The 21,515-nt window shown below is 37.7% G+C and overlaps 1 protein-coding gene across 2 annotated transcripts in view; it reads right to left on the bottom strand.

Moving 5' to 3' along the window:
* The window catches only part of LOC149164309 (uncharacterized), a 275,786-nt gene that overhangs the window by 103,073 nt on the left and 151,198 nt on the right, over positions 1–21,515 (bottom strand). For both annotated transcript variants that reach the window (XM_089432038.1, XM_089432037.1), the window contains exons 5-6: positions 5,773–5,938; positions 4,705–4,897 (exon numbers count right to left, since the gene is read on the bottom strand). In XM_089432038.1, the coding sequence (XP_089288164.1) occupies positions 4,705–4,897; positions 5,773–5,938 (359 nt within the window). The remainder of the gene's footprint in view (positions 1–4,704; positions 4,898–5,772; positions 5,939–21,515) is intronic.

Genomic DNA, 21,515 nt, shown 5'->3' with positions numbered 1-21,515 from the left:
GTATCCAGTAATTGTAAGATTCCACAAAAGATTGATTTAGGATGGCCAGATCCCTTCCCAGTTCGACAATTTTGTTTATCACTCATAGGAATCGCCTTGTATCATTGAACATGACAACCAGAAGAATTTCAAAAAATGCAAATATATTACAAGAAAAATAAATAAATGACACACCTTGTCAGTAATAAGCTTTGAGGACAAATATTTTATGAAGACGAAGGCCATGTTATGAATATAATATATAAAAATAATATAAATAATAATAATCATAATAGTTATTAATTAAATGATAATTAGTTACTGAAGAGGCATGTCTTAAAGGACATGATTGTTCATGAAGGGACACCTGCTTAGGTATATAAGTGGGCCCTCATTTGTAACCATATCATATCTCATATATTTTGTACATTCACATGCTTTATATAAATATACTACTTGCCCTATAATGGATTCTTACATATTCCAGATATTTTGAATATTTTGCTATGTATACGCACTGTGTTTGTTACAATTTTTCTTTTTAGTGAATTGATCCTTTGTGCATTCAACAAGTACCTTGCTTAGCCATTCAAGAATTCCCCTTTTCTTGATAATTCCTCTTTTAATTTATCATGTCATTCTCAATGTAATTCTTATTATTATAAGAATATTAATAATAATAATAATAGCATTCATAATAATAATAATAATAATAATTATTATTATTATTATTATTATTATTATTATTCTCTCTCTTCTTATAGAAATAGGGTTGTTAATCTTTCGAGTTTTTCATTTAGCTCTCCAGTCTTTAGCCTTTTGGAGAATGGATTAAATTTTGCCCTTGCCCCCAGAAAAATTCTTGTGGAAGAGATCATTTGTGACATTGAATATGGGATAAAGGACTTACCAGACAACACTAAAGATATTATCAGGCAAGACTGTGCAGTTGTCCTAAGAAAAGCAAATCCCCCCAAGAACAACATTAGCAGGCAAGAGTTTGATGCCCTCAAGACTTTGAACAATAACCAAGACATTGTTATCCTCAAAGCCGACAAAGGTGGGGTTGTAGTTATCTTAGATAGGGAAGATTACCGGATAAAAATGTTGGATCACTTATGTAACAGCGGGAGCTACAGGAAACTTAATAAGAATCCCCTTAAGAAGATCTCCAAAATGGTGGCTCTAGCAATAAAATCCAGTAGCTTGGTTAGCTCTTTTAGCCATAAACTCATCAAAGGTAGCCCTCTCACTCTCAGGATCTATGGGCTTCCCAAGATTCACAAGGAGGGGGCTCCCTTGAGACCCATTGTAAACACTATAGGAGGGCCGACCTATCTTCTTGCAAAATATTTAGCCCAAAAGCTAAAACCCCTGGTTGGCCTTATGGAGTCCTTTCTCAAAGACTCTTCATCGTTTATCAATGAGTTAAAGGATAAAAAAATTGATCCCGAGGATATTCTTGTGAGTTTCGATGTGGTCTCCCTTTACACTAATATCCCTATTAAGGAGGCCATGGAGGTCATTAATCGCATTACGGATCCAGATACCGCTAAATTGGTTGAAATTTGTCTCACCTCTACTTTCTTTAGCTTTGAAGGGGAATTTTATGAACAAACTTGTGGCGTCACCATGGGTTCCCCCCTTTCCCCTATCGTGGCTAATTTGTTCATGGAGGACTTTGAATCTAAGGCTTTGGCCTCGGCTCAATTCAAGCCAAAGCTATGGAAGAGATTTGTGGATGACACTTGCGTCATCTGGCCCCATGGTCGGGAAAAGTTAGATCTCTTTTTCCAGCATCTTAACCATCAATCTAGCTCCATAAAGTTCACTATGGAATGTGAAATCAATGGGAGCCTTCCTTTCCTTGACGTTCTTATTTCCAAAAAGGAGGATGGTTCTTTCTCCCACCGGGTCTTTCGGAAGAAAACTCACACGGAGCAATATCTTCATGCTAAGTCTCATCATTTCCCTGCTCAAAAGTTGGGTGTTCTCAACACTTTAGTTACTCGTGCATTAAGAGTTTCTAATGAAAACCACTTTAATGTTGAGAGAACCCATCTCCTTAATGTTTTAAAAAATAATGGATATAGTAGGCACCAATGTCTCAAATCTTTCCTTAAAGCTGACAAAGGTCCTAAGATTAAAAAAGATCCCAAAGATTAGGCTTCAGGGGTGCATCTTCCATTTATCCAAGGAACCATTGATAAGATTGATAGGATCCTAAGGAAGCATAAGGTTCAGTCAACCTTTAGGCCCTTGAACATAATTCGTAGTTCCCTTAGATCGGTAAAAGACCCTGTGGACCCTAAGAATATGAAATGTGTTTATGTGATCTCATGCTCTTGAGGAACACCCTACGTTGGTGAAATCGACCGCTCAATAAATCAAAGGATCCATGAGCATGCAGCTGACATCAAACATGGGAGGACCCGCTCCTCAGCGTTGGCAAAGCATGCAGAGAAGACAAAACACCACATTTGCATTGAAGAAGCTCGAGTCATTGCTAGGATTGATCATTTTCATCACCGCAAGTTTAGGGAAGCGATAGAGATTGGGAGGAGGCCAAGAAATCTTAATAGAGATGATGAATGGAAAATTAGTAGTTGTTAGGTCCCTTCCCTTTCTTCCTAAATTTTTTTTATTTCTCTTACTCTCCTTTGCCTTATTTTTATATTTTATTTATTTATTTATTATTATATTAATTAATTAATTTATCTATTTTTATTCTTATTTTTACTTTCATTTTTAATTTATTATTATTATTATTATGATATTTTATTTCTTCTCTTTTCTTTTTTTTTCAAGTTTTATATTTATATACATTTGTGTATGTTCAAATTGTCATTTATTTTCCTTACTATTCTTTCTTCATAATTTTATATTATTCAAAAAAATTATTATTATTATTATTAACTAATTATTTAAGTAATTTTTTAGTCCTTTTTGTATTTAGCAATTTTGACTGGGCCTTTGATTTTATATATATATATATATATATATCATATTTGTTTTTCATTTGTTCATTAATTTTGACTTTAATTTGTGCTTTATTTCTATTTGATTTTTTCCATTTTTTTTTTTTTGTTAAATCTTGACTTGCATTTATTCTTTTAATTTTGTCCTCTCTTTATTATCCTAGAATTGGTTGGTCTTTTCTTTCCTTTTTAGTTTATTTTTAGAATATAAAATATATTAATAAATTAAATAAATAAATAAATAATAATATAATAGGAATAATAATAATAATTCTTTCTAAAAAATTATTCCTTATTAATAAATATTCTTGTTCAAAAGTAACCGTTGTAATCTAGCCATTAGAATTAAGTTTCTCTGCATCACACTCTCCTTATTTAATCTGATGCCATGATCTGATTCTCCATCTCGTCCTGACGTTGAACCACACTAGATGGTTCGAAACACGTTGGCCAAACATTCTTGATGTGATTTCTATCGAAAGTGTTTCTCATTATTTTATAATATCTTTCAGGTGAAAATTGGGAATCCTCCTGTGCGTTGAAATTCCACTAAAATGTAGGAGGAAAATTGCTCAAATGACAATGGCAATCCACCTCGTTGTTGCATCTTGGTCTGGCTCTTACCTTATGAGGCCTCTCACAAGACTTGCGAGATTCTGAAGCAAAAATGACAATCAAGCAGCAAGCACAATCATCCAACCAAAGAGAAGTGAGACTCCCCCAACCAAAGACCTCCATCAATTGATATGATGCCATGAAGATAACGGGCTCCATAAAGATGAATCCACCCAAGTCAATCCAATAACTCTAATGAACTAGTAACAAATTTCCATAAATGTGATGAAAATCACATAGTGGAATTTGATACAATATAAGGTATAAAAGTGAGCAAGGGTCTGATAGAGGGATCAGGCCCAATCTTGACATTGGCCAAGGATCCACTTAAACAGCCGAAAAGGGAGCCAAACTGGGAAATCGGACCCAATTTGTAAGTCAGGTTGAAAGCAAAGTGTGAACAAGGAAGGAAAAGGCCAAGGTTCTAGATATCTATGAAGTGTTTCAACAGCTAGAAGGTTAAGGGAAATTTGGCGAAGTTTGAAGGAACCCTTGAATTGTGAAAGGCTAAAGCTATGAAGACAAGGCTTGTTTCAAATGTAGTTGGTCAAGTAACTGCTTTGGGCTAAACAAGGTGAGAACGCATAGCATGTTTGGGGTTTATTATGTTCTATGATTAAGCTCTCCAAGACATGAAGTCTTTTAACTTCATAAGCCCAAGGATAAAGCACTCATCTACTTGAATTCAGCACTATATATCTATTGAAAATTCTAAATTTCTGTTTTTCTAATAATAAGTATTTGGTTTTAAGGGAAGATTGGAAATCCTATTAGGGAAACCCCCTTTTGCTGGAAAACAACCAATCAAAAGTGAGAGAGTGTTTATTGAGGTGCAGTTTGCAAGTGCGGTTCTAGAAGGTATCAAGATCTATTGAAGGTATTTAAACAAATATTACATGTTATATTTTTATACTTATTAAGATATTTGTATTCTATATATCATTATCATATTAATAATGAGCTATACCCACTTACAGACATTTAGATACATGACACTCAAGGCAGTCAAGACTCAAGACCCTCTAAGCGTTTCATTAAAAGAGAACTCATGACTGGAGATATTTCTAGGTCAATGGCTCAAAAGAATCAAAACGGTTGAAATAAAAACATAAATAAAAAGTGAGTAATGTACCTGACAATTTTGGAAGTTGGTACTCATATGCTGACCCTGTCTTGGTGGTCAAAAATATGGAGAATGTCTTTGTACCAAATGTTTCATTTATAAAAGTAGGCCCCAACGCACTAAAAGAAATATTTTTAGGCGTTGTATGCATAAACCACTTCCACTTTCTTTGGAATAACTGCCTCTCTAACAGAAGACCATCCTTCAAATTCCAATGAACTATAATCAGTAACATAGTTTTCAAGTTTCAAGAAAAACGAATAATGTACTACAACTACAACATCAACCATGCAAAACTGAAATGGATACAATGCAAAACTGAAATGGAAACAATATTATCCATTGCTTAAAAAGTAAAGAAGTTTGACTGTCCCTAACCTACATTAAGGTCTTCCCCATGACGAATAAGACATTGAACAATGGTGCATTTCCTAGAAAATCCCACTTATTTTTATCTAATAAAAATAGTTAGCGTGTCTATATCAATAAAATGAACAAGAGCACACTTGTCAATTTAGTCCTTTGGCACAAATGGTCATAAATATGTTGCACCAAAGACTATTCTAGTGGATCTCATAAAGCAATCTATCTCATTCTCCTTTCTCCCTAGCTGACACAGGTCTCGCATGTCAACAGTTAAATGCACATAAATACTTGAAGATTTCTGCAGCTAATAGGAAGACAAAAAGGAAATAGCTTTTAGTTAGGCCTTCGGCACAAGTAGTCACAAATATGTTGCACCAACGAATGTTCTAGTGGATCTCATAAAGCAATCAATATCATTCTTCTTCTTACTCTCTGGCGGACACAGGTCTTGCATGCCAACAGTTAAATGCACAGCAATACTTGAAAGATTTATGCAGCTGATAGGAAGGAAAAGGGAAATACATTTTAGTGTTTACAATTAGAATTTACAATGATCAAGAATGGCAGAATATATAAAGACTAAGAACAGAATAGTGAGGGATCACAGGGATTTGTGGTTGTGGATTTTAATAGTAAACCTATGCAAGGTTCATAAGGACAGTAGAAGCCAATAACCTTAATTTACAACAAACATTAGGTTAGGATCATCACCTTGCTCAAGAGAAAAAGTGACGCTGAACTTGCTCCAACCAAACTATGCAAAGTACAACCTCTAGACGGTGCCAGAGAAATGTTTTCTGTTGATGATTTACCCCAGATATGTTTCTTCCATGATGGCCTTGACTTTGTGTCGAATTCATACAGCTCTCCAATTGTACTGCATTATTGCATCGGGCTCTGGTAAGTGCCATCATGCTAAACCATTAACGGAAATAAAGCAAAACAAAGATATTCCCAATCATCCACACCGAAAAATCTACTCTTCTTTTCTTCATCAGCTTACAAGACCACATAAAACAGCACAAATTCATTAAATTTATTCCTTAAATAACAAATGATCAAGGATCAGGCATGCAGTTTCTGGCATCTTGAAAAGCCTAAATTTGACTGCAATCAAACTAATAAAAGGTGGAAATCTGATGACAACTACTTTACTGAAATTTTGTTTGAAAATGTCACGTGTATTTTTTTTTGAAGAGAACCAATATGATTTGTCAAAGGCCGGTATTTTCAGCATATAATTTCCATGTGTCATATCGTTACTCTTGTTCTCATGTCATATGCAATTGGCAATGTATTTTGTTATAAATAATGGTCTTTTAGAGATAGAGTATGGGATAGTACAGGATTGAGAATAAAGGCGTTACTCACTGTTACCTTTGTCTGTAAAAAAAGGCCAGAAAGGCGGGTTTGCTTTAGATGTCTGAAAAATTGAAAAACATTAAATATTTTTGTAATTTTTAAGTTTGCCCGGTATCTTCCCTAACGCTGTCGAGAAGTTTCTTTCCAAACCCTGGGCAATAAATTTCCAGACACAATATTTGCAACATTGTTTTTCACAATAAATTTATTTTATTACGGAGGCATAAATTCTTCATTTTCACTGTGTGCGTGTATCAACATTGACGTGGATAAAAAGGGTTTTGGTGGGTCTTATATGAGCCTTCGTTAATACTTTCCTCTAGGTGATCCTAATTTAGGAATCACATTTTGATAGTCCACAGTGCAGTCTAGCATCTTTAAAGTATCATTTCAAGATGTTTCTATTTTGTTAATTGATATCATCTAAATATTTGTATTAAATTCATAGATATGGTTGTGGATACTTATGGGACATATAAGTTGTTCTCGTCTTTATAGAAAATTAGTTTCGTTACCCATTGTGATGTATGAGTATGATTTTATGCACAATATCATATGCAACAGATATTTGTAAATGATCCAAACATATGACTGACCTAATCCAAAGACATTTCATGGACACACTCTCCTTGGCATTACCCTTATGGTTCTACTAACTAATTGCTGAATAGTTAGGGGTGTGATGTTTAGAGGAAAGTGGCAGTGCAAAGTTATTGGCTTATGTCCCTAGGCATTATTATTATTTCTAGTTACTTTGTATTTAGCCTGGTGATGATGTTTTGAGATTGTATCTTGTTCATGATGGAGATCACTAGGTTAGACTTGTGATGATGGTTTCATTGTTTGATTGGTTAGGAGGGTACATCTCCTATTATTCCCTTCTCTTATGTGTCCATCATCCCTTCGGACATGAATAGACCTTGGCAAGATGGTATTTGAGTATATTTGTTGACGACCCTAGCACTTATTAATATATTTCCTATGGTTATCCATGTGGGGTCACATTATGGGGAGTGCTTGACATATTACCCCCTTTTATTGTTTCTTGGAGTTATATGTGACAATGTTGTAATGGTTAGCTTAATGTGTGAAAGCACTGGCGGGTTTTCACACTTAAGATACTTTATTATGATGTCATTAACCCTTTTAAATGGAATGATCCCCCCTTTGTGCACACATATTGAGGCATCATCATGATATGTCATTATTTTATTGTTAAGGAGTCGTCCCTTTCATCCTAGGAGTTTGTTGGAGTTTTGGTCCACTTTGCACATGGATTGATGGTAATTGGTTAGTGGTTAACATAGTCTCTCTTGGATTTCCATTTGTACTCTTTGAAGGTTGTTATGCCTTGGAAAACACACCTAGGAGCCACATGTACCATATTGATGAGGTTTTATTCGGTCTACCCTAATATTCATGGGACATTGCACCTTGTAGGAACTACATGCATCACTAGAGAAGGTTTTGCTTGGCCTCATCCATTTTGAGGATGCATCCACCTTGGGAGACCCACATGTGCGGCATCAGGTTGTTATTCACACATTCTTTGAGGATTAGTTAGGTGAGTGATCTTGGAAGAGCTCATAGAGAACATTGGAGCCTTTGACACATTCTTATGCCTACTTTGAGGGTGCATCCCTCCTATTGGAGCTAACATGCTTGGAGAATTGTACATGTGGCACAACCACTCTTATTTTATGAGTTATTTGACTTGTCCATTGAGTTGGATATTAGTTTTTTATGCTTTCCTTAAATAGATTTAGGGCTTTAGACTTGACATTGTTATTTTATTTTAGGGCACTTCGATTGTGAAGAATTCACTTATCAAGAGAACGGCGAAGCGACAGTAGGAGAAACGCAACGGCTAGGGTTTCCACAGCGAGCAGAGTTCGATCCTAATGGAGAGAGGCAGGGGAGGGAGCTCGGCTCCCTCCTACAAAGATGCAGTGTCCAGCAGAAGTAAATCACCAACTGGAAACAGTAAAGATGGTATGAACTAGAGTAACAGGGACAATGAAAAGCAAACAGAGGGGACCAAAACAAATGAGAACAGCGACACAGAGGACAAAGAGGAACAAGACAAAAGCCTAGGGTCAAGAGACAAAAAACAAAAAGGACCTTGCAAACCAAAAGCAGATATCACTCCTCGAGTAATTTTAAATGATCCTGCTCTGCAGGAACACATGGGAACCTATGCCATTATCTGTAAATTCATGGGACTATGGCCCACCGAAAAGGCTTTACAGACGTGGATCAAGTATCATTGGAAGCCTAAAGGAAGCATTGACCTACATCTTGGGTCAAAAGGATTCTTCACAGTAGTGTTCTCTAACATCAAAGATAAAGACAGAATATTCGAAGGAGGACCCTATTTTTTTGCTGTTGCTGGTCTCTATATGAGACCTTGGAGAATGAACTTTGTCCCTGAGAGGGAGACCTTCTCTTCGGTTCCTGTGTGGGTAAGGCTCTATTCTCTACCTCTTGATTATTGGCAAACTGAATTGTTGGTTGCTATTGGCAATAAACTAGGACGCTATGTCAAAGCTTCAGAAGCCACAAGAAGGGGAAAATATACCTCCTTTGCTAGAATCTATGTGGAAATGGGTCTATCAGGAGCACTTCCGGATGAAATCATCCTAGAAGTGTTTGATGAGGAATGGGTGCAGACGGTAGACTATGAACATATCCCCTTCAGATGCCGAAAGTGCCATGAACATGGGCATCTGTTAAGAGACTGCCCTCTCAGCAAAGAAAATAACAAAGAAAAATTTAATACTACGAAGGATACGGAAAGCTTTCAGAAAGTAGCTAGCAGAGGAAGGGGAGGAAAAAAGGGATCAAAGCAACAACATACTGAGGGGCAAAAGGGTAGTCAGAACAAGTTTCAAGTTCTAGAAGAGCCAGAAGAAGTCACAAGAGAGAGTCAAGATCAGGAGGTAGATGCTAAAGAAAAAGAAAAAAAAGAGGACACAGAGTTTTCCCTGGACATTGACTCCCAAAAAGAAACCATGAGAAGTGAAACAGAAATGGAAATGGACCAGGAAATGATCCAAAGCGAAACGGATCTGGAAGACCATGAACTACAAGAAATACTCGACAAGGAAAACTTGGATCTGGAAGGATTTCTGATGCAAGGAACCAAAGGAGGAATAGATTCTCTACCTCAAGAAGAGTGCAACAGAATACAACAGTTGTTTTTATGGAAAACACAGGAACGAGGAATGGAGAAAGGTAAAAGCATCCACAAACAGGAGCACAGAGGAGTGAAAATAATGAAACTAACTCCAGGATTAGCCACCAGAAATCCAGGAAAGAAGAGAGGTAGAAAAAAGCAAAATGAGCTCCTGATGGAGTGTGGAAAGCTAATGATAGATTCGGGTAAGATGAAAGATCTAGCCAGTTACTCATTTACAAATCTTTAATTATGAAGTTTATATCCTGGAATATCAGAGGTCTAGGTAGTAAAAGAAAACAAAGATTGCTAAGTAACAGAATGAAACTAGCAATGCCGGACATAATCTTCATTCAAGAAACAAAATGCTCCATTCAGAAAATAAAACAAATCCATAACAAATGGCTCAGTAAATTTGAGTTTCTAGAAGTCAAAGCAGAGAATACAGCAAGAGGCATTCTTACCCTTTGGAACCCCCAAAAAGTCAGCATTGTAGATGCAGAGGCAACGAGAAATTACTTATCAGCTACCATTCAACCAATGGGGATGTCTGAGTCCTTCCTGGTTACGAATGTCTATGGTCCTCAGAGAATAGATGAGAAGATTAGATTTCTGAACTCTCTGGAAGATCTCAGAAGCAGACACAAAGAAATCCCATGGGTTATTGGAGGAGACTTTAACATGATTAAATCTCTTTCGGATAAAAAAAAAAAAGAAAAAAAAGAAAGAGGCACTAGAATCCTTAGTAGAGATTCAGTTGAATTCCATTCTTTCACTGAAGACATGAAAATGGTGGACTCTGAAATGCATAATGGTCTTTTCACTTGGAACAACAAAAGAGGAGGTAATGCTCAGGTTGCCTCCAAGTTAGACCGATTTTTAATCTCTGAGAAGTTGATGCTCACAAACACAGAAATATCTGCTAGTGTTCTCCCTTTTGGAGGCTCTGACCACTGGCCGATTCAATTAGAAATCAAGGGAATTGATGCTCCCAGAAACAGACCCTTCAAATTTGAGAATATCTGGCTCTCCCACCCAGATTTCATCAGCAACATTGAAAAATGGTGGTCCGAAGATCTACAGGTTCAGGGCTCCAAAATGTTCCTCCTCCACAAGAGACTAAAGCACATAAAAATCAAGCTCAAAGAATGGAACAAGAAGGATTTTGGTAACATTTTTGTAAACAAAAAATTAGTAGAGATCAAAATGCAGGAACTCAATCAACCAATGATCACAGATGGTTTTGATAAAACAAAAAGTGAGCAAGCTGAAAGATACAACCTTGATTGGGAGAATTTATGCAAACAGGAGGAAATCTTCTGGAGACAAAAGTCTAGAGTTCAATGGCTCAAAGAAGGTGAACGAAACACTCGTTTTTTCCACCGTTCCACCATAGCCAATAGGACTCCTCAATTTTGAATGAAGATGGGGAGCTTCAGACCACTCACAAGAATATTGAAGCTGGTTCAACATTTCAGAGACATCACAAATGAAAATAATCTAGATAGAGATTAACACATCAAGGAGATTATAAAGAATATTCCCAGGATGGTGTCTAGAGAAGAAAACTTTAATCTGAACAAACCAATAATTGAAGCTGAGGTCAGCACGGTGATCAAAGACATGCAGAATGGCAAAGCCCCTAGTCCAGATGGTTTTAATGTGGACTTTTTCAAAGCCTGCTGGAATGTTGTCAAACAGGACATTTTGGAGGTGGTAGAGGACTCCAGAAGAAGCAGATCCATTTTGAAAGCCCTCAACACCTCCTTCATCTCCCTGATCCCCAAACAGGACTCAGCCCTGACTCTTGATAAGTTCAGACCCATTGCTTTATGCAATGTTGTTTACAAAATTATTTCTAAGATCTTGGCCAACAGACTCAAACCTCTTCTTCCTTCTCTGATTTCTGGGGAACAGTTTGGTTATGTGGAAGGGAGGAAAATCCTGGATAATATTATTCAGGCCCACGAGGTTGTTCACTCTCTCACTAGCAAAAAGCAGGCCAGCATGATCATGCAATTAGACATTGCAAAAGCGTATGACAAGGTGAACTGGATCTATATCAAAAAGGTCCTTTCTGCTTTTGGGTTTGACCATGACTGGATCAGATGGGTTATGGCTTTGGTTACTTCAACCAGCTTTTCAATTCTGGTGAATGGCTCACCCTCGGAGATCTTCACTCCTTCCAGAGGCCTCAGGCAGGGAGACCCACTCTCTCCCTTTCTGTTTATACTCATGATGGAAGGATTGGGCCGAACCATTAAAAATGCTAAAGTCTCAGGAAAGATCAAGGGCCTTCAACTAACGGAGAACGGTCAAACCTTGACACATCAACAATTTGTGGATGACACCATGCTGCAGGGTATCCCCACAGTCAAGGAAGCTACAACATACAAAAAAATCTTAAATGACTTTGCCTCGGCTTCAGGTATGGAAGTCAATCTCTCCAAATCAAAAAAAATAAATTCTTTAACACTTACATTGCTATTCAAAGGAACATCTCCAGAATTTTGGGCTTCCAAAGGGAGGTCCTCCCTTCTAAGTATTTGGGAATCCCCCTTACGGATAAACCAATGCACAAAAGTATCTGGGAACCGGTGCTCAACAAGATGCAAGACAAGATCAAAAGATGGACCTTTAGAGCGTTGAACCTTGCTGGCAGACTGATTTTGACAAAGGCAATTCTTCAATCTACCCTCATTTTCCTTTTATCAGCCCTGCCAGCTCCCAAAGGGGTCTTACAACAATTCAGGAACATTCAGAGAGACTTTCTTCGGGGCAAGGAGGAAACCAGAAAGAAATGGGCCCTGGTTTCTTGGGATAAAATCTATAAACCTAAAAGTCATGGAGGCCTAGGCTTAGACGATCAGGAGATTCTAAGTAATGTTTTAGGAGCCAAACTTTGGTGGAGATGGGTTAAAGAACCAGGGGCGTGTTGGGCTTAAACCTAGAAAGAAAAATATGCAAGCTCCTGGCAAACGAGTGATCTTATCAGAATGTCAGGAAACATAAGAGGCTCTCACATCTGGAATAAAGCCTGGGATAACAGGAGCCTAGTACAAAACAATAGCTTCTGGGAAATCAGAGCAGGAGAACAAGCTCTCTTCTGGGAAGATAAATGGCAACAAGAACCAATATTGTTAAGGGAGGACTTTATGAGTATCAAGCAGGAAACTGATTCCCATGGTTTAATAAAAGTTAGGGATTTCTGGAATCTCCCCCATGACACTGAGAAATGGAGAAGCTGGAGGAAAATAGAATGCAGAGGGGACGGCCCCATAAAAACAAAAACAAAAGAACTCATGAAAATATTAGAACAGAGGAATATCTTGGCTACAGAGGGGCAGGATCAGTTAAGATGGGGCCAAAATAACGAAGGCATCTTTAATATCAAAGAAGCAAAAAGAATTACCCTTAACCTAGAACCCTGCGATTTGGCTAAGTACTGGCATAAACTTTGGAGCCACCAAGGATGGATGAAGATCAAACTGTTTATGTGGTTAGTTCTTCACAAGAAAATATTAACTTGGGAGAACATTCAGAAGAGGGGGGTGATCGGGCCTTCTAGATGTCAATTATGTGAGGCTCAAGAGGAGACAATGGAGCATATTCTCAATAGCTACACCTATACCACCTGGTTATGGGATTCTTTCAACATCATTTTTCAACAGACAGACAGAGACAAAGGAAGCATCATTAACACCTTGAACAAGTGGAGAAAAAACTTTTCAGAGCATGAGATCCTTAATTTAGCCTGGACCTTGACACCGAGCTTCATTATCTGGAATGTTTGGAAGGAAAGGAATAAGAGAATTTTCAAAGATGGAAAAGCTACTCCTCTTGGCCTGATGGAATTGATCTTAAGGCAGATTAAGGAAACCGTTTCCACCACGGTGCACAGCTATCCCTCAAATCCTCCTACTACGCTCGAATTGAGAACTCTCAAGCAGTTGGGTATGCATGAGATCATCCTCATGCATCTTAGTAAAAAAGAAAGAGTGTTGGAAAGGGAAAAGGAGTACTAGCATCCTTCACCAAAAGGTTTTCTGAAATGCAACATTGATGGGGTTTCAAAAAGCAACCCGAGGACTGCAGGTTATGGAGGGGTGTTAAGAAATGAAGAGGGAAAAATAATTTTCATTTTCCACTGTCACTTAGGTAAAGCTACCAACAACATGGTTGAATTAGTGGCTCTGGAACAATGCCTGGAGCTACTTAAACTCAATCACAGCTCAAATGTTCTCATCAAAGCAAACTCCGAGATTTCTATAAATGCAGTTAAGAAAATCAGCTTTGGAACAACGCCTGAAAGGGTCTCAAAACATTGGAGACTTATACAAGTGTACCAGAGAATCCAAAAACATCTTCAGAGTCTTCGAACAGTCAGCTTCAATCATGTTCGGCGGAAGGCCAACAAACTTGTAGATCTACTGGCCAACCTGGGAGTGATTAATCTAGACTGTAGGATCGAAATGAATTGGCAGGATATGCCTCCAAGCAGGCTAAAAGCTCTCTACGATGCTCAAGGCGCAGAGGACAAGGAAATTTTTGACTTTTGGGCACGAGAGGCAGGCCATGTTTAAAGCTCTCTTATGATTGTTCTTTCTCTTTTCGATGGTAGGTTCTTTGATACAGGGCTTTCTCTGCTTGGTGATAACTACCTTTGGGGTAAGGGAACTTATCTCCTTCGTGATGGGTATGGCGACTCAAGGTTACATCTACAGTTTCAGAATGCCTCGGCGGCGAGCTCCGTTATCAGGGTCAGCAGTTTGAAAGGCTGGAGGCTCACAATCGGTAAGTGGTTTTGGCCCGTTGAGAGCGATTCCACTCAGCTCTCAACACGTGGCGGGGGGGGTTGCCTTACCACCCTTCATCGTGACTTAAATACCTTGCATCTTGGCGCTCCGATATCTCTCCGCGTCGTCCTTTTTGGCGGGGGCAACCAACGGTCAGATCTGGTCGGGGTTAAGCGGTTTTCTTTTGATCGCTAGGCTCACAAACGGTAAGTGGTTTTGGCCCGTTGAGAGCGATTCCACTCAGCTCTCAACACATGGTGGGGGGGGGTGCCTTACCACCCTTCATCGCGACTTAAATTCCTTGCATCTTGGTGCTCCGATTTCTCTCTGTGTCGTCTTTTTTGGCAGGGGCAACCAACGGTCAGATCTGGTCGGGCTTGTTCATTCTTTGAGCGGGAAGTGAGCTTGTTCATTCTTTGTGAGTTTTGGATGGGGGGTTTGTCGGACTTTGACTTTGGGTTAAACTGTAATCGCAGGGACATTTTGATTGGTTAGTTCGTTCCTTTTTTGGTTTAGAGGGTCACTTCCTCGATTGTTCGGTCTCCTCGGTTTCGTAGGCCTTGAGTTTTTCAGGCCTTTTGTACTTATTGTAACTTTACTTTTGGGTTTTTGAAATAGAAGGAAAGTCTCTTGCTTTAGCAAAAAAAAGACATTGTTATTTTATTTTGAAGGTTGTTGGGCCTAAACTTTATATAGTAGAGGCCCCCCCTACTATAATGTTTTGAAAGTTTGTGGAGACACTTGAGACTATAGCTTTTAATATTGGAAAGTGCTTTTGGAGCCTCAGCTTTGATGTATTTGAATTTATATTGCTGAAGTTGAATATGGCTAATTGAGTTTCTTCAAGCAAATCAACGAGACATTCAACCGAGAAACTTTGTTCCTTACTTGGAAGGGTTTACGTGTGATTTATTTTCATCTAAATTTCTTATGTTTGTTGCTAGAAATGGTTAAAAAGAATGTCATATTTCTTTATATGAAGTGGCCAAAATTTACAATTCATAGTAAGAAACAAGCACCCTTGACGTAATAGAAAATTTTAATTAGGGCTTTGAAACAATATTTTTTCCATTCCGGGACAGCCATATAATTGTACATTGCAATTCATTTATTTTGATCTCACTTAGCCCTTATTGCATGAGAAAAGGCTCATTAAAACATGACCCTCTAGACTTCATTTTCCCAATATAAATTCTAGACACTAACCTTGCTTTCCAACCCTCTAAAATTCATAATATTCACTTTGAACTTTGCTAGTTTAAAATCTGAATCAGAATTTAGATTTCATTCCTTCAGCCTTGTTACACACCAAGAGTGGGTAACCCCTAGGAGAAAATTTTTCTCCTCGTTTTTACAGCTAGCTAGCCGGTAGCACCATGATGGTTAACCCATAACATTTTTCCAAATTTCTCCACCCATTGCTCCGGTCAAATCCCTCTCACATTTGTCATGTTTGTCAAAGGAAAGGAAACTCATCTCTCAGTAGGTACTCTAACCATTCTTGCAATCATGTGCTTTCATTTAATGTTTTAGGCATATTAATATGGGTCACAAGGCAAATTGGATAATCGACTAATCTCGATGGTATCCTTGCTCCCACACTTTACTTAGGAAGTTAGTCTTTGACTCTAGTCTAGTCACTAGTGGGACCTCCTCTATGACCTTAAGGTTTAGGAAGCGCACTACTAAGAAGGCTTTGATTGATATAGCATGTCCAAGGTAATCCATACTTACCACTTTCCATCTCTCTCAAATATCCATCTCCATTATTTAGGTTGGTGGTCATTGGTCATTAAGATTGAACCCTATATCCACATCCTTGAGTCAAGGCCCGAAAACTTGGCCACAGAGTTTGATACAGCTAAAAGAAAGTTAAAAGCACATATAAAGTCACAATGAAAAAATGTAAAATGCAAAAGATGGCTAGGATAATATTTAGCATGTGGGAAAAAGCCTAGCATAAGATCTACCCCCCTCATTATCCATCACCCAATTCCTCAAGCATTTAATGCTCCATCTCAAATAAAGGAACCCTTGAATGTCCCAACTCTGATGGGCAATAAACTGCTACATCTTAAAGAGGTATTGGAAAAGAAAAAAACAAGCGTGGGCCCCTAAGCTATGCACCAAATAAAGATAAATCATTAGAGAAAAAGGCGCACCAAAGGGCTGGAAAAACTATGCTTAGGAAAGGGGTTGTTACCTGCTCAGTTGTACTTAGCAAAATAAAGACTCGATTACCCCATGTACAAGGCAATCAAATTTTTCAAGTTCAAAAGTCTAGCAGGTCAATTTTTCCCCTTCTTTCCTCTCTATTCTTCTATCTTCCCTCTCTTCTTTCTTCATGCAAATTTCATACCCCCATGGTGGGATTGTAAAGAATGCCACTAGCATGATGAACTTATGTAAAAATCTTAGACTCGTGGGATCTATTTACTAAGGAAGGTGCTCCATAGTGTTTTTTTACTTAATTAATTATTTTTGTTTTTTAGAGGTAAATAATTAATCAAGTTTTTTCACAAATATCCTCCAAAGCTAGAGTGCATCTTAATAATTGGGCCTTGAGTGTGTTTCATAAGTCTAGGGTCAATGTATATTACCATGCCAGGAATTATCTTAAGTCTCACTTAATTGCATTAGGTTCTAAAAGAATATTATAATAATAAAAAAATTCACACAAAACGAAAATTTTTAATTAATTTTTATGTAACAAATAAAAAACTTGTATTAGGAAGACTCATATGGCATGTGGGTCCTTTATTTTCATGCTTAGAGCACCAACATTACCTTAGTCCCCACTTTGAGGTGGAAAATATTAATTTTACCTCATGAAAAATCACTTTTACTCATAAAAGTGAGAAAAAGACAAGAAAAACTAGTTCTTTAATAACTCGGCACTGTTGGAAGTAATGCTTCTATGGCATGTGTAGTTGTCATTGTGAGTCCCTAGGTATCAGTATGGAAGTTGTTGATTCCTATGTAGTGAGTTGGAGTCATGATCTAAATGTGTCAAAGTCAGTGTGTTATGTCCTTTATATTTGTAATTGATGTGATCACTAATAAATTGAAATATGAGATTTGTGTTGTGCAAAATGTCTCTCTGCTCATCTCTCAATTTTTGACATGGTATCAAAGCTTGTATGGGCTTGACTCCCTCAAGAGAGAGCCCAAAAAGATGAGAGATCCTTAAATGTTATTCCTCTGTAAATAAAATAGAGTAAAAAAGTGGATTATCTTTTAGTGTAAGCCTGTATTTAAGGATCTCTCATGTCTCAATTTTTGGCATGGTATCAAACCCTGTATGGACTTGACTCCCTCAAGGGAGAGCCCAAGAAGATGAGAGATCCTTAAATGTTATTCCTCTGTAAATAGAATAAGGTATGTTAATAGAATAAGGTAGGAAAGTGGATTATTTTTTAATGTAATAAAATAGATTGTTGTTTTGAATATGATTGTGAAATCCAATGTTGTGAAAATCATCGGCGCGGGGAACAAATCGGAAAAAATCGGAATTATCGGGAAAAAATCGTTTGGTACAAAAATATTCATTTTTTTTCAATTTTTTTAATATTTAAACCATCTACAACATAAAATAAATACATTGACACATAAATATGATAAAAAAACTACTATATAAGATGTTTAATATCATTTTTAGCGCTAAAATCACACATAACATTCAATCATGTCCTGAATAGTAAGTCCTGACTCCTGAATCCCAACTCAGCCTCAAAATATCAACAAAAAATATGATAATGTATCTCATCATGTCATAATGTCATATAAAATAAAATGAAAGTCTAATCCTATTGATTTCCTCTGCCCCTCTTGGGAGAAAATGCCACAACTTTCCCTTTCCCTCTAGATGTAGATGCTGGTGCCTGTGCTGGTGGAGATGGCAGTGGAGTCTGATGTGCTCTAGAAGCTGAAGAACTAGAAGTAGGAGCTATAGGAGGTAGACCACATCCTCTGCTGGTGGCAGGGGTAGCCCGGGCAGGTGGTGTCACCTGGAAACATTACAATCTCCCAATCCTGAAATCCTGAAAAACTGATAAGTCTACTGGATTTTAAATGAAATCTAAAATTCTACTTTCTCCATATGAAATCCAATGAAGCTGGAACCACTCTCAAACATCCTAAGTCATTTCATGGTAATGTTAAAAATTTAAGTAAAAGGATGAAAATGAAGATTAAAGAGAATGTCACTTTTACTTTTTAACATTACCATGAATAGCATATCCATACTAGGGCCTAGACTTGATCATTACGCTGCCCCACTCAAAAATTATTTGTTTCTTTCAAAAAAAATTGCATGAAAAAACCCAAAAAACGTTATAAGACTACGCTGTCGCGACCCCCAGCGATTTTTTTTTCCGCGATTTTTTCGTTTTTATCGCGATTCTTTCATAAAATCGCAATCCGATGATTTTTTCGTTTAATTATCGCGATTTTATCGGCAAAGAGAAAAAATCGCGATTTTTTCATTTTATCGCGATTTTCACAACACTCGTGAAATCAGTGTCTTTATAAAAATTTGTGTGTGTGTAAGAGGAGATTTGTTGGGTGTAAAAGGAGGATGAAATCTAAAATTTTTTTAAGAAAACGTCCAACGATTTGCTCCAGATCTCACACCCTTATTGAAATTTTGCATTTAGAAACTGTAGTGTGGAATTTGTGCAGCGTGGAATTTAAAAACTGCAGGCTCCTTCTTCTAAGGCTTCAAGCATAGGAATGCATAGGCTGTTTCAGAGACAATCAGAATGCATCGCTTAGTTGTAGCCACTGGGACGAGATTGCAAATCCGTCACAAGTCATCTGGGAAATCAAGGAGAAGACTACAACGACATTAATCCTAAAAGGAAAGCCAATGATGATCTACTGCGGGCTCGGAGATGGATGCCTTCGGGGTTCTCTCGGAACTGCACGGCTGCGTGAAGAGAATTTGGTTATTGGTCGCAGAAAAGTAGAAGAACCAGCCATTATTTTCCCCTCGTGTTAGTGGCTACGGTGGAATCCAAAGCGCTATTTTTTTTTCCGTTTTGTTATGGCGTGGAATCATTCAGAAATTGCGGTGGGTCTATTCATAGATCTAAAAACATGAGTCTAGGTCATGCACGGGTAAAAATTTTGGTCTGAGTTAATTTATAAGCGTTCTCCACCGCTTTGAATCAAGCAGTCATTGCAGTATGCTGAGTCTCATGTGAAGACGCTCGGTTTGAAGGTTCCGTCAAACTTGAAAAGTCACGGGCATACATTCGAAGCCACTGCTCATATTTAGCGTGGCAGTTGGGTGTCTTTAAAAAAAAAAGGGTCGTGGAAAATAAAGAGCTGTGAGCGGCTTGATGTTGCAGAAGCAAGCGTTTTGCCAAAGCAAATGGAAAACTCAGATAAGGTCAAAGTTAAGATTTTATTCAGTTCTACAAGCAATGAAATAAAATGTCTATTGTGGCAAATAGTGGAGTGGATGTTGGTATGGGATTATCATGGGTTAGTGTTTATTTCGGGTCTATTTTTTTTAATAAGAGTTTTAATGAGGAAACACCTCTCAAGCTGTTTCAAAAGGAAGATTTAAAAGTTTGTAGTTATGTTCAAGTTTGTTATTATATTGTGCAAGAATTAAATGAGCACTACAAAGAACAAGCTAATTATTTAACAGGTTAATGTGACTCATCATGTTCTGGGAGCATTAGTCACGGGTAGTTTTTAATAAGGTCAAGTTGGTGTGACCCATCATATTCTGAGAGCGTCAGTACAGGTTATTTTATAATATCAAGTTGTAGAATTGTTTGCCGAAGACATTATGTATCCAAAACGCTATCTTAGATAACCAATGAAGTTTGTGGAGGGTCGTGGATTCACATATTGTGGCACTTCCATAGGATGGTTCAATATCGAAACTGACTCGTTGCGCTCTGAGAGGTTGAGAAGCATCAATTCTGCAAACTTCGTCAACGATGGTCAGAGGTGGTTACGTTTTAAATGGAGGTCAAGTGACAGCTCAAAGATGTGGTGGTGAAAGAGCGGTGTTTGCGAGATTCCAGAGTGGATGTGGGGGCTGATGAAGACCAGTAAGACACAAATTATCATTGTTGTTGTAGTACGTGTTTTTAATGTTTCCCATGTAAGAATTAAGGGAGGGTGTTGGAAGTTATGCTTCCATGTCACCTGTAATTGTCATTGTGAGTCCCTAGGTGTTAGTGTAGAAGCTGTTGATTCCTATGTAGTGAGTTGGAGTCATGATCTAAATGTATCAAAGTCAGTGTGATGTTATTTATATTTGTAATTGATGTGACACTAATAAATTGATGTATGAGATTTGTGTTGTGCAAAATGTCTCTCTGCTCATCTCTCAATTTTTGACAGGATAATATTATAAACATGTTTTCAATCAACTATGTGACTCAACCACTTAAGTGAAGTTAAAAGTCAAGTCAAAAGGCCAAGTGGAGGGTCGAATTGGTCTCATTAATGAAGGTTGAATTGGCTACCATACACCACAAGTTTACTGTCCACATGGAGATCAGTTCGTCCACAAAGAGGGGGCCGAGTTGTTTCATTTATTGATGGCCGAGTTAACTATTGGAGATGGTCGAGTTAGCATAGATATAATGGGAGTTAAGTGGGGAGTTCACTTCCGTTCAACTCCCTCTCATGATATGTGATGAACACTTGGCAACTCGTCTCCTATACACTGCCCTCTCTTAGAGGCTCTACGCAACCCTCTTTGGCAATTGATTTGACGCTTGGAACTTGTACTTTCTATTGGCAACCCATATGCATGACCACTTGGATCTTGAGTTTGTTGCCTTGGGATCATCAAATTGTTAGTTTATGGATTTGGGGTAGCATCGAACAAGTGCTCTAGTCTCGAAGGTGTCAGAGAGGCTAAAAAACATGAGATCTCCAAAACCTATAAAAGGTTTCAAGAGAAAACAGTTAGAAACCTCTCAATTAAAATAATTGATCAATAATTAAAAAATTCCTAAGTCTAACTTAGGAAAATTGATTAATTAATGGCCATTAATTGAGAAAATCGACTTTTTCTCTAGAGACTTCTAAAAAGTGACTTGATGAAGTCTAATATGAGCTTAATTGTCTCAACTTTATTTTGTTGGCAAACC

This window comes from Pinus tabuliformis, chromosome 5_1 (assembly GCF_031772625.1).
Source record: "Pinus tabuliformis cultivar Carrire ecotype Pingquan chromosome 5_1, CPIR1, whole genome shotgun sequence".
NCBI classification, from domain to species: Eukaryota; Viridiplantae; Streptophyta; class Pinopsida; order Pinales; family Pinaceae; genus Pinus; species Pinus tabuliformis.
Note: the sequence above shows the minus strand (reverse complement) of the source record. Positions and strands in the feature narration are given on the sequence as shown.